Raw genomic sequence first — 14,349 nt, forward strand, 5'->3', positions numbered from 1 at the left:
TATGTTTTCACATACATTGTCTAACTTGCATTTGTGGAAGGTGTGAAAGACACTGCTAGGTCTCTCTCTTCAGAGTTGGTTGGAGCAGTTTTCTGTAAACCTCTGGTGGTGTTTTCACAGGACTCAGATTAAAATACATACAGGATAAAATCCTCATGCCCTTCATAACCTTATGATCTCCCAGCAAAGAGAGCAGCAAGGGGAATGGAAAAAAGTCCTAAGATTTTGGTTCTTACACTATTAGGATTAATTTCAAAATACTTGACAATATCACCAGCAAGTGAAAACAGAAGTAAACATCCTAGCGCGGGAGAGAACTCTATCCAAAGACGGACAGTTCTAAATTCTACTTATTTTTAATGTTGGTCAATGTTGGATAAAGTCACTATCTTTTCCCCCAAGTAAGATTTGTACGCCACTAGTATTACAGGCCATCAGCATGGTGCTGGTGAATTGCTAGCCTTTTTGTTAGAATGACAACAATATAAGGACTCAGCAAAAGGACCTGAATTCTGAGTTAGTAATTCTATCTATAAATCTTAGTTATTTTTTAATGAAAAATCTCATAAATATGGATGCCCAGAAGGTGTGATCTATAATAGTTTCACCTGACAAGGCAAAAATCTCACCCATGTGCTGGCATCGTTATCACTGTACTTTCAGAGCTTAATTATGAGAAAATGCCTTAAAAATTAATAGAGTTGAATAAAGTGGAATATTTTAATAAAGCATACCTCCTATTTTAGCATGGTAAAATACCAATAAAATATATCATTAAAAGCTTTAGAAAATGCACACAAGGTCTTAGATAATCTAAAAACCAAGCCTTTTTAAATCTCAAGAATTTATATTTTAACAAATGTTTGAGGTTCCTAATTGCCTCAGTTACCTGATCTGTGTGGATTGAAGCTTCAAAAAATTCTTACTGTCAATGTTCTCTCTCTCAGCATCTTTGTCCTTCCTCTCCTTATACATCCTAATTTCTAAAGAAAAAAGTCATTCTAAACTCATTTCTGTTATCAGCCTTATCCTACAGTTTTTCTTTTCCACAAATACCTTAAAATACCCCAGGAACGCTCAAAGCAAGCAACCAGAACCAAGTTTTACTTCTCTCTTCTCCCCCATCCCTCCCCATTTTTAGTTCTCTTTTCCCATTTTAAGAAGAAAGGGCGAAGATGAACAAATTGTCATTAAAGAAAAACTCAGTGGTAGAAAAATTCTTAAGGAATTAATGTATTTGTATTTCTAAAGTTAAGCCTGCTTGGAAGTTGAAGGATGTCAATGCAATGTGGAAAAGTTAGGAAGGAATGTCCTATTGATTGTAAGAATAAAACAAGAGACGGTCTGTGATACCTTGACCTTACCTAAAGAAAAAATGTATTCTTTCAACTAAAATGAGGTCGTGTTTCAACAATACCTGTCTTTGGTCTGAAGACTAAGCCAGCCAGGACAATGAGGTGCATGCATCTCAGGAAGAGATGTCTGACTGTTAATAAGAATGCATTGTGAGATAAAATGGAACGTTGGTATCTTAGCAAGGCAACACACTCTATCTTCTTCAAGAAGTTTTTTTTTTTTTTCTTTCTTTCTCGTACTTAAAAAAGTTAGAAGGAATCTCATATGAAAAGGTACTTTCTCAACTTGTCTTCTATAAAGGACATAGTTATAATATTATTCACATGTAAATGGAAACTCATATATACATGACTATGTTCAAGCTTATTTCTGAGAAAAATAAGGTTAAACAGATGACTCTACAGTAAGAATATTTTTCATTGTTACTGTAGTTAAAGAAACATTTGACAAGTGTTGTATATTTACAACTACTTTGGAATATTTGAGAAATTCCATATGTAGATAATATATCATTATTCAACAAATATAAGTGGCGGAGTTATTGAACAATATTAAGTAACACCATCATTACCAACTCAAGCCTTTTGCCCTGATGATACTTACAAGAATCTGACCTACTGGGAAATCAGCAACAAATGAGTGGGCCTATTTATTTAATCAAGCCATTGCATTTTTTAAACCACAATTGGACATCTAATTGCAGTGCAGACTAAAACCAAGTTAATGTGACTGCATGAAAAAGTTATTACAGTCATATTAAAAAGCACACTAAATGCTGCTGTCCACTTTATCACTGCAATGATTTCCACTATATATTCTGTATTGAGAGAGGGTCTTGACTTTGACTTTGAAATATATTTTAGTGTTGTAAAATATTTTACAAAATGAAAAAATAACTCCATTAATAAATAAAGCCAATAAAGAAAAATAACAATTTTCAACTAATTTTCAATAAAGTAACATTTGTCTGAATAGGAGTAAATTCAGAGCATGTATTTATTCATATTCTAATAGTGTTTTAAACTCTTATGCTATCCCATGATATAACTATATAATTACTCCCAAACATATTTAATTTGCCTGTTATGATAAGCAGAATGACAGTGGTACATCTGATTTACTCTACAAAGTGTAGATATGAAGTATCATACATAAGTCTTTCAGGGAAATATGTTGTTGTTGTTTTTCCATAACATTTAATTTTAAGCTTTTTATGCAAGATCAGTTTTACTATTTTACCAGAACTGATTGGCTACTATCTAACAGTTTGATTCTCATTTAGTTCCTAGTCAGTTTAACCAATTTGTTTAGTCAGGAAGCTCAATCAACATAATTGGGTTTGTATAGAGATGGCCTAAATCAATAGGATGGAAAGAGAGAAAGAAACTATATTTTGGCGTCACTGAATTCAAAACAGAGCAATAAATAATACATACTTTCTAACTTGGCCTTGTAATTATGCCAGGTGGGGAAAGGGAGGCCACCAAATCATTTATGAAGAGAAAACATAGATCTAAAATTGTGAACCCAGCTTATAGCAGAAAAACTTCTAATAGAAAAAAAGCATATACATTTTGAAGGTCTAAGTTTACTTGTTCTGACACGTTGCAGAATTTTCTGAAGGCTTCATTCCCTTTTCTACAATATAGAGGGTTCAGATGTAGTTGGACAGATTAACAATTTGTTCCAATGAGACCGCACAGAATAGCGACAAAAGTGATTAAATATTATTGCAAGCACAATTCTCTTCAAAAGCAAGTGAGATCAAATACACTCATTGGCACATATGTAAATTAGTATGAAAAGTAACTTTTTAGAAACTTAAATTAATATTTAGAGATATTTTCAAGTTTTTGTAAAGTTTAAATAATGGAACTTTTTTTTCAAGGAACTAAAGAAGGCGAAATATCTCCTTCTAAACAAAACAGCTGTAGAGTGCCTCCAAGGCTTGTAGACTGTTAGATTTGTGATTGCTTTGTTGCAATTTTGTTCTTATGCCTCTTAGTCAATGGGTTGTTTTACAGGTAAAATTTGGAGAATAACAATCCATATGAAGATGTAAAGCAACTCCACAGAAGAGGATAAGAGTATCACTCAACACTCTTCTGTTTGATTGGTTAGAATTATTTTGCCCTCCCTTTCCCACCCAAAAAAAAGAAAAGGAAAAAATGATTTGTGCTCTCTATGCATCAAGGTAGGTTTTAGTCACTATTTTTAGATTAAATACAAAGATTCGGATTTCTTCAGAGAATATAAGGAAGGTTTTTTGAAGTAACTAGAGTAAACATGACTATTTCCTGATAGAAATTTAGTCCAGTATATTCTGGCTAACTCACTATAAAAGTAGTCAACCTTTTGCTCTACTTTTCTTTAGCAGTCCAGCGACTAAACACATTGTTTTAAATTATAAACATTGGGTGCAGCATAATTACAATCATTTCAAAGGCAAATACATTTTGACATTTATTTCCTCCACTGTAAGATTCTGTTACAACAAATTATGTGTTAAATGGAAATTCATTCATTAGAATACTGCATGTTCGGAGTTGAAAAATAACTCAAAGTTCTTTCATTTCATAATTTTGTTTTTCAAGGAGGCAATCATAACAAAACTAGACATATACTGTCTGGGTTTTTTTAAAAATAAAAGTTTCATTTAAAAATCTATCTGGGACTTCCCTGGAGGTCTAGTGGTTAAGACTTTGCCTTCCCATGCAGGGGGTGCTGGTTTGATCCCTGGTCGGGGAGCTAAGACCCCACATGCCTCATGGCCAAAAAACTAAAACATAAAACAGAAGCAATATTGTAATAAATTCAATAAAGACTTTAATAAATGGTCTACATCAAAAAAAAAATCTTTAAAAATCTATTTCCAATTTTCAGGTTAGAGTGGTGTTTTTATAGGTTTTTGTGCACCAAGGAAGCCGTTTTAAAGAAGATATCTTCTTTAAAGAAGGTGTATCTATATAACAGGTGGGTTCCACTTACTGCTAAATTAGTTTAACTAATGACATCATGTAGGGACAATCATGTTTAACTTTTAGTGTTAATTCTACTTCTTTGAATGTAGTCATCTAGAATGAAGACAAGTGTTTCCTTTGCACAAGAATTGTTTTGACGGACAGCCTCAGAAGATAGAGAAATGTATCAATACATCTGCTTGGTACCTTTTACTATATAGAATCTCTACAACTAGGAAGGAATTGAAGAAAGAGGAGGTGACATTTCACAGAAGATGTAAAAATTAAAAGCAGAATCATGAAAAAAAACTATCATAGAATGGAGGGAAGATACAAAGGTCCCTCATCATTGTAATCCTCATAAAAGACCAAGTCATGTTCAGTCCAGGTGACTTTAAATAAAGCCTATCTTTATGGTACACCCTAGGCTCTGAAAAGAGATTGACAAGACAAGCAGCAAGAAGCTAATGTCCTGGATCCAATACACTTGCAAACTAAAAATCTCTGCATGACTCTACTGTGAACGATAAGTAGCATTTACAAAGTGTCATCTCATTTTTAAGAATATATTAACTATATCACTCATCCACCACCCTTCCTAAGAATATTTCTTTCACATTCACTTTAAAAACTCACTACCATTTACCAATTCTAGCACAGTTAACAACATTTAAGTTTTCTGCAGTATTCTCATGTGTCTCTCCATTCTTTAGGTTTAATTATATCTAGCCTCACACGGATGGAAGTTTCTTTATTTGTATACTGTAAACATTTCCATATGATATTTATTATGATATCAGAGGAAAACACTTATCTTAAGAGATAATTTTGTCTAAAGGTTTACTTTAATCTCTTCTTTAAGGAACACTAATTTGGATTCAGTCTCTTCCTAAAAGTGTCATTTGGCCTTCTCCTCATCCCCCTTCTCTTTCCTTCCCTTATTCTGTTTTCTGTAATTTACATTCTTTCTTCTTTCAACACATTGAAATTTTTCTTTTTCTATTGTCTCCTTTCCTTTGCACCATTTTCAATTTGTGCTGGAGAGAGAGAGAGAGAGAGAGAGAGAGAGAGAGAGAGAGAGAGAGAGAGGAAAACTCAAAGATTATAGCGACCTCTTCAAAACAAAACTTTAATATTTCTGGAATATAAAGAGACACGGCTTTCAGCTCATTCTTCTTTGAGTAGAGAAAGATTAAAATTTTGAAATACACATGATTGCCAGCTTTAGATGGTTTTATAGACATATACATTTAAAAGATTAAATGATTACAACAGCATGAACTTTAATTATTTGGAAATACATTTCCACAGTTTATCAGACTCAAGAATGTAAAAGAGACTAGCTTTAGTTCTCTCAATCCCTTTTCTGCTCAGAAAATTTGACAATTTAAAATATACTTCCTTTTAAGTATTAATCCTTATCAAGCGATACTTTGATGTAATATGACATTGTTATATGACACATTGGTTGATTCTAAGTGAACATGATCTATCCTCCACATTCTGCTGTTAAGAGTTACAAAGATGTTTCCTCTTTTCAAATGTGATGAAAACTAATAAGAACTGACATGCACATTAGCTTATCTCTGTACCAAAATCAATGCAAACTAAGAAAATAAACAACATAGAACAAAAGGACAAGTGGATGTGCATAAATTGAATAAAAGCATACAAGTTCAAGTATTTTTCCATTTAAAAATTTTTTTTGAATTTATCCTCAAAGGGAAGAGAAACATAGGTAGAAGGTAATATAACTATTTCTATCTAGTTCACACAGTTTAAGAAGCTACCCGTTACTCAATACTTATTTGGAGAACCTGAAAGTGTTTTCTCATTTTCTGGCATGAAGCTAGTCTTGCACTACAAAACACACCTGTGTAATTCACAAGCCTGTTCTATTCTTCAAGGACAACTGACATAAGCCTGGGCAGAAAGCTACATCTCATTAACCTCTTTCTTGAGCTTATGTTCCCATATCTTCTGTTTCAGGATTTCAGTAAGAGAAGTTTGTCATAATGCAGCAGCACTTTCTTTTTTAACTTTCAACAAGATTGCTCTCTTTTTCTCACCCCTTTTTCCAAATGGGACCCACCCTTTTCACTTTTGATAGCTAGCTGTGGCATTTTTAGCTCTTTTAAAAGTTGGGTTAAATATATGTAATAGTGGTAAAGTGTTGGTCTATAACTATTTTTACTTGTGTTATCCAATATAGTACTTCTGATGCTGACATGATGATACAATGGGACACTATTTCAGTTTTAGGAAAAAGTAACAATCCTTTTCCATGTACCCTGTTTATATCTTAGATATCCCTCTCCCTATTGGAACTAAATTGACACCAAATTCTAAGCCTTTTAATTATTTAGTTTTCTATCTCAGAAGAAAGTTGGGGGTCTATATATTTATATTCAGGTATTCATTCCAATCATTGTAGCAAGGGCCCTATTCCTCACAAACACATACAAAAGCACTGAGGACTTGGTTCTACATGAGGTCAAATTTCTGGAGAATGGGGACTCACTCAGAAAGAGCCCAATAGCAGCAGTCTGCCAGTGCCATTCTATTTTGCTAGCACACAGGACTGAAAAGCTTCATTCTGTTCATCTGTTCTGGTCCAACTTCAAACATTCTTCCTAAGAAAGGTTGAGAGCTGATTGTTCCAGATCAAAGGCATCATTTCAAGTTAGAGCTATGTGCTTCCATTTTATCAGTATAGTTTAACTATTCCACACCAACTTCAAGGCAAGTTAAGGCAAGTTCAGAAGCCAAATGGTTAGGTGACAATGATATGTTTAAAAGACCTATCAGTAAATGTCAAGACTTTCTAAAGGAACTCATATTAGTCTCAGTACTGGTAAATGAAATGACAAGTGTGGGTATGTTATAAAGACTATAATCTGGTTGCCCACAGCAGGTTGAATAGAAACACTACAATTCATTCCCCTGTTCTTTCCTATAATGAAGCAATAATTTTTAGTCAATTCATAATTCGCTTCATATTAACACAGTCACTAAATCTCCCAATGCAACCTTTTAACTACTTGCTTGGCATTGAGATCTGTACATTTTCTATCTTTCTTACTTTTTTTCCTAATTAGCCCAAAAAGCAAAATATATCAGTTAATATGAACTCATGCTATGATTTAGAAAAACAAAAAACAAGCAAACAGAAAAACTAGATCTATGATACTTCTGATTTTACTTTAAGCAGTTAACCATTCCAGTGCCAACGGCCCAACTATTCATCTATTTTTTTTTCTTTTTTCACCCGTCCGACTGTTGTCAAAGATTATCAAACTTGCACAGAGATTCTTGGGTTTCCAGATCAAAGTTTACAAAATCCAGATTTATTATAATGCCCACCTCCTCTCTCCTTTCTGCTCTGCTTGCCATACCCATTCCCATTTTAACTTGTACCATTCATCAGCTTTTCGGACAAAAAGCAAGGGCAAAACACCAGTGGTGGGTGAGCGTCTCCAGGCACCAAGAGCTGTGTCACAGACCTTCAGAATCAAAAAAATCAAGCTCAAGCAGGTGCCTGCGCCCAGAAGCTCCCCGAAAGCGTTAGCTTCTCCGCTGATGACCCGAATCTCTACGGAGTCTGCCCCAGAAAGGGGCTACAGAGAGGAAACGGGCTGGAGTCGGCGCTTTCCCCTCTCCACAGACCCTGAGTGCAGCAAGTAAGGAACTTAACCCTGGAGATAAGTTAAGGGAGCACGCACTTAACGCGGAGCCTCCGGAGCCCGCAGAAGCTCGAAGCCAAGAGAGTGAGCGAGGAGGGAAGTCTTAAAAACGCGAACGCTGATCCCAACATCTGCAGCGCTTGGGGTGCGCGGGCAGAGGCGCGCAGTCAAGTCCAAACGCTCCCGGGGGAAACGAAATCAGGACCCGCAAAGGGCCAAAGGAAAAAGCTGTGGGAGAGCCGAGGACTCGGGTAGCTGGTTCGGAAATCCCTCACCGCACTTCTCACCACCACCTCCACCACCCCCGCCCCGAGACCGGCGCACAGTGGCCCAGGGTCCCGGGGAGCGGGGCCGCAAGGACTTAACTTCCACACTCACTTATCTACAAGCGTCGCCCAGCAGGAAAGCCAAGGAAGACCGGGGGACAAGGAAGGGGGTAAGGTGTTCTCCTTACCTCGGTCGGCTCCCACGGTCAGCACCTCGGCGACAGGCAATAATCCCGAGAGAGTGAGTAAGGCGAGGAGAAACTCGGACATCCTGGTCGCCCGGGGAGGAAGCCAGCGCCGGAGACTGCTCGGCTGCACCCTCGGCCAGGCGGCGGCGGCGGCGGCGGCTCGGAGCCCCGAATCGAGCAGCGTCATTTACAAATGTCACTGGAAATTCTTCAGCTCAGTGAGCGCAGCCAGTCCGCCTGGAGCAGGATGTGGAAGGTGTACGGATGCGCGCGGTGGGGGAGAGAGAGTGTGTGTGTGTGAGCTCGAGCGAGCCGCTCGTGTGTCTTGACTTTTCAATGCAGGGTACGTCTGATCTTACATCACGCAAAGAGGGGCAGTGAGAGACGCCAGCGGAGGCGAATTCACTGATTAATCACCCGGTCCACCACACACCCCTCCGTAGTCCACATAAATCACATCTATTACTTAGTTAAGAGGCATTTAACACAACAGGAAAATACCACCGCGAACTGAGAGCACCACAAATCACAATTATTTCAGTCTCCTTGAAGAGAAAGTAACTCCAAGCTGGTTCTGTAGGGATTTGGGTCTTTAGAGAGGAGGGGAGATTTCTGCATTGGGCTGAGCCAGCCAGGCGCCTGGGAAGCTCCGCATTTAACAGCCAGTTCGGAATTATCAGCCACCAGCGCTGAGATAGATGCTTCTCTAGGCAAAGCAGATTTGATCCCTTCGCTCCCTGGAAGCTTCCTTCCCGGGAAGGAAGGACTAGCCAAGTAACTGAGCTTCTCTTAGGGAAATGGTTCCCTCTGCTCGCCACACAAATGCAATGCTTTCTGAGCTGCACTTTTAACTTTTATGCTGAGTAGCACCTAGGGACAAAGATAAAAATTTAGTGACTCAGCAGAAACAAAAAAACCCAAAACAAACCCCCAAAGTCATCACCCGTTGCATAAGAAGGGAAGGTGGTTGGAAAGAGGCCCCTAAGCAGGGAACCATAAAGCGAACAACTGGCACTTTTACAGTGGATTTCTCTTTTTAAAAGGATACCTTGAACCATTTTGAACATGTTTTGATGCTTTTTTTTAATTGCTTGTTTTCTTTTCTTTTCTTCTTGCACATAGTTTAGTGGTAGTTTAAGAACTTTCCCAAACCATCGGAGGCATTAAAATGAATCAGTACAATTAAAAAAAAAAAAAAAAAGTTCGTATGACCACTTTTTAAATATGATCATCCAAGTACCTAAAATTTTAGTTACTTGAAAATGGTTGAGTTAAAGCTTAGAAATCTTACTAGTTGAAGGCTTAACTTTTTTCCCTTGTGACATCAGTAATTCTTGCCTAACAGCAAAGGTTAAAAATGTTTTGTATTTAATGTTTAAAAACCTGAGATGGGTGTAAAGGAAAGCTATAAGGAAAGCACCAAACTAAGCAACAGGATGACTGAAAAGGAAAGATGCTTTAAATACTTTATTCAGTTTACCAGTTGAAACTTATTTTAGATGAATGCCACCACGATGAGCTAGCTGCTTACTAGAGTAAAATCATCCAGAAACATCTTTGGATGCTTTTCAGAAACCATTAAAATTAGACTGGACCAAAGAACACAGGTGACTATGAGGGACATTGCCACTTAGTCTGTGATTATAAAATATGTCCTTTAGGTCAGTTTTGCCATATTTTATATATTAAGTTTATTTCCCCTTGTAAATTGACTCATTTCATGCCTAAAAGATGACTCATTCCACATTTAAAAGTTTATGTCTTTTTTCTGTTGAAGTTGTTACGCATATAATTTCACCTAGTCATTTTATCATTTCATATAGGAAACAAAGAGTTTTCCTATTTTACTTCATATAACAATTCAGAAACTTTGGAATGAGTGGCAGAGTTCAAAGAATAAGAGCGGGAGAAGGGTAAATTTTGAATGATGCTCAAAGTAATAAATATTTCTTTCTCAAGGGTCCACAGACTTCTGCATTCTGTGAAATACGTAGTCTTTCATTGGAACAAAGTAAGTAGGTGTCTTTCTGACATGAACCCATTCAGTCAACTAGGAGGTCAGCTATTAGGAAATCCATATCCACTTAAGTCTTGGCAATAAAACGAGGAGAGCTCACAAACCATGCTAAGCACATTCAGATGCTTCCTCTTCTATATTATTACTACCAATTACCCCCATCTCAAAAATTGCAAGGTAGAGGAAAGCAGCCAGGAACAGTACAACCAACCAAAGACTCTTACCATGTACCAAAGTGCTGTGATTGAGAATCAATGACTCATTCACTTCTGCAGTATATGTAGCAGCCCTGGATTCCACTCACAGCTGTTTAAAGGGAAAAGTTATGAAAGATAATCAGAGAAGTAAATTCCTGGCAGATTTTTATTCTAATATATATTCTCAATATGTTACATTTTCAATATGTAGTGCCTGCTAATAATAAATGTATTAAGTGAATTAGGCAGAATAAAACCCAGCTGATCTCTTTTAGATAATCTGGTTGACTTTTTAACTGCCCTGAATGGAAGAAAACCAAGGATGCATTGTCCACACATTGTGACCAGTATAATAAAGCAAAAGAGAATTCCTTTTCAGTAGTCAACAATCAAATCACAATGTGTGAACGACACATGATTCAAAATTATGGTGTAAAATAGTGGTAGCAATCGTGGAAGTTAACTGTCATATAGGCTAGTATACCAACGGAAGATGATAACATTTAACATCAATTATGAATGATCCTCAATTTTATCTTTAAAACAAAGATTGGGACTTATTTTAAGAATGCAAATAGATGTTATTAACAAAGACCTAAATGGTATAAAAACACTCCATAGCAATTTGGTGGAAAAATGGATATTTAAGTATGTATCAGTTGTCAAGTGGGCACAAAATGTAGATTTAAATGCATGTTAAGCAGATTTTTAAGACAGAAGTTATAATAAGGACACTGGTTCATACCACAAAGCCATAATAATATATAACAAACAGAGTAAATATTAATAGATACATATTTGCTCTAAAACTGAAATAAGGCCAGTGTCAAAAGGAAATAGAATAAAATTGTCCCATACACAGATCACTTGTATATGGTGGTTCTTCTTCCAAATATCCATTGAAAATGACCAATTCATTAAAAGAGAGAGTTTTTATGGGCATCAATGATAAAGGTCCAGGCCAAATTTGAGTTTTAAAAATAAATAATTTACTTCTAGATTTTGAATGACTATCCAGATATAATAAATTACATATAAAAGAGAAAGCATAATTTCCTATGAAACGCTTTTATTTCCCATCATATATACTTTAATGAAAAAGGAAGTTAACAAAGTATATTATTAGTGAAGTGAGAATAGCTAGAGTTACTGTTCAAATTCTGTGTTCCGATGGCCCATTATAATTTCTTCATTCTAATCAGTTATTAACACTGACAAGTTAAATAAATTAATTCATCAAACTATACGTTATGAAATCTCTCATTGAGATAAATTAAACAAAGTAGAACCAATCATTCTTACTTTCTGCTCTAAAACAACACATGAATATTAATTATCAGTCAGTGGTAATCTTATATTTCCCAATTAGAGCCACGCTTTGGGTATATGTGATCAAACATCAGATTTCATTTCTGCTAACTTAATTATTTTCTTTGTGCTATTGGAGCTTTTGCCACAGACAGTAACAGTTCATGCACTACACACCTGAAAGCCATACTTGGAGGAGAACCTGTGTCTCCTAACAAACCGAGAAGGACAGTCTGTCTTATGGAAGTGATGTGCGTGAAGGAGAGTTGGCCTGAAAGTCAGGTTGCTAGGAATTTCTGTAGCTATCATTCCAAGGGCTGTTAGAGTTCTTACCCTGCCTTCCCACACAGAAAAGTTGCCAGGCAGCAGCAGACACAGGATGAGAAGGAAAAGGAAGGGGATGGTGTGGGGAGAATGAGAATTGTTAAAGAAACATTATCAGTGATTTAAAATAGAGTTACGCTGGACAAAGCCACTAAGGAAAAAACAAAAACAAACAAAAAACTTTAGATTCACTTTATTTCTCCAACTGCAGCATTTCAATGCATATCACATATTTAACTGCTTTCCTTCAGCAGTGTGCTGTGTTTGGTAACAGGCAGTTTCAACGAGGACATGGGGATTTAGCTGAGATTAACACGAGTTTGGTGCAACTTTAATTCCCACCATCTGCGAAATATTAGGAGGTATGTACACCTGTGAAGAAAATGAAGGGTGATGTAATTATCTAATTAAACCTTGGAAAGTAGAAGTATTTCCAGGCAAATTAGGCTTTTCTCTTCGTATATGTCTCGACTTCTCTCTACCGTCGTGATCCGTAAATGCTTCAAGATATACATATTACAGTGAAAAGCACAAATGATAGGCAATTATAACTTTCAAAGGATAAATAATAAAAGGTCAATACGGATTTGATTGTTTTACATTTTCTTTGACAAACTTTTGACAGTAGGGAGGAAAGGACTCTTTATGGATTTAGACAACCTCATCAGGCAACAATTGACTTCCATAATAATAACATAGACTCGAGAGACAAATCTTATTTTGCTTTTTGAATATGTCTTCAGAAGGCACAATCAGTAGTAATGCAGTCCATGTGTGTTTTAAGTGGGAGAGGGAGTTGGAATACAGATATACCCATCAAATCCTCGTTGTTCTACTCTGGTAGAAATAGCCCTTGAATTTCAACTCAGTTGCTGATGATAAGGCTTGTTGCTATTAGTGCTTTTTAACCTTGACATACTTGTGGTCAAGATGACCTCTGCATCGTCATCTCTGTCTGCTAGAACAAAGTTAGTGTTTCATGCTGGGAGGTGGTTGCCAGTGGTCCATAGTCAGGATGCACTTTGTCTGAATAAGCTTTTGAGGATTTTGATCTCTATCCTTTTGGTCATCATCTTTCTGCTCCTTAATTTTAGTTAGAAACTCTAAGGTTGTTGAAACTGGAAGGAATATCTCTTCCAATTTACCACATTTTACAGATGAAAAAAACTTAAAAGGAAAAGTGGCTCTCTGAGGTCACATATTTTATTAATGTCAGAAACAGCCCTTGAATGAAGTTCCTGGTACTTTCTTATATTATATAGGGAGCCTCGTTGATATTCTTTTAGATTTTTTCTAGCTCTGAGGACTGGTAGCCCAGGGCATTCGAATTCGTTCATTCACTTAATAGCTATATATTATGTAACAGCCACTGCACTCAGCACTGTGCAAATAGCTATGAAGAAAACACACATGGTTCTTGCACTAGCAGAGTTTCAATCTATATCAAAGGTCATTTCAGTGCTAATGGGCTGTTGTATGATCAGGCCACCAGATGGCTGTTCTCTTGCTCTCTGTACATCCCCTGCTTGACCTGCTTCAGCTACACCCTACTCACATGACTGACCTTCCTACATACTTGTCGCAGCCCAGCCAGTGATTGTTCTAATCTTTAGACCAGAACATCCCCACCATGATAGCTTTTCCAAGAGGGGTGAGGGGCATGCCCTCTGCTGGTTTCCCTGGTAACCTATGCGCCAACCTGAAGTCAGCTCCCCTTTTAATGGCAACCTCCTCCTCTTCCCTCTCAGAGCAGACTCCTGTCCTGTCCTGCCTGCATCTACCACACACAATGGGGTGTCGCTCCAGGACCTTACTTCAGACATGTAAGATCCCCCTTTCAATTAAACAATTGCTGTCTCTGTGGTGGACTCCGGGCTCTTTCTTCAGTCTTGAAGCTGGGCAACTACAGGCCTTGTAGGCCCATAGGGTGCAGCCCAACTGCCCTCTTTCCAGGATCTTGTGGGATGCTGTTGTGAACCATAGGTATTGACACATAAAGTCCACCGCTGAGACTTCCCAATAAAATCAGGGCTGAGTCTTTCTTGGAAAA

At 37.1% G+C, this 14,349-nt stretch overlaps 1 protein-coding gene across 1 annotated transcript in view; it reads right to left on the reverse strand.

Annotated features, from left to right (window-relative positions):
• The window catches only part of LRP1B (LDL receptor related protein 1B), a gene marked incomplete at both ends in the record, with an annotated part of 1,860,945 nt that extends 1,852,305 nt beyond the window's left edge, over positions 1–8,640 (reverse strand). The window contains one exon of the mRNA XM_079710778.1: positions 8,454–8,640. Within this exon, the coding sequence (XP_079566904.1) occupies positions 8,454–8,640 (187 nt within the window). The remainder of the gene's footprint in view (positions 1–8,453) is intronic.
• Positions 8,641–14,349: the final 5,709 nt, after the last annotated feature.

This window comes from Hyperoodon ampullatus, assembly GCF_949752795.1.
Source record: "Hyperoodon ampullatus genome assembly, chromosome: 8".
In the NCBI taxonomy this organism is placed as follows: Eukaryota; Metazoa; Chordata; class Mammalia; order Artiodactyla; family Ziphiidae; genus Hyperoodon; species Hyperoodon ampullatus.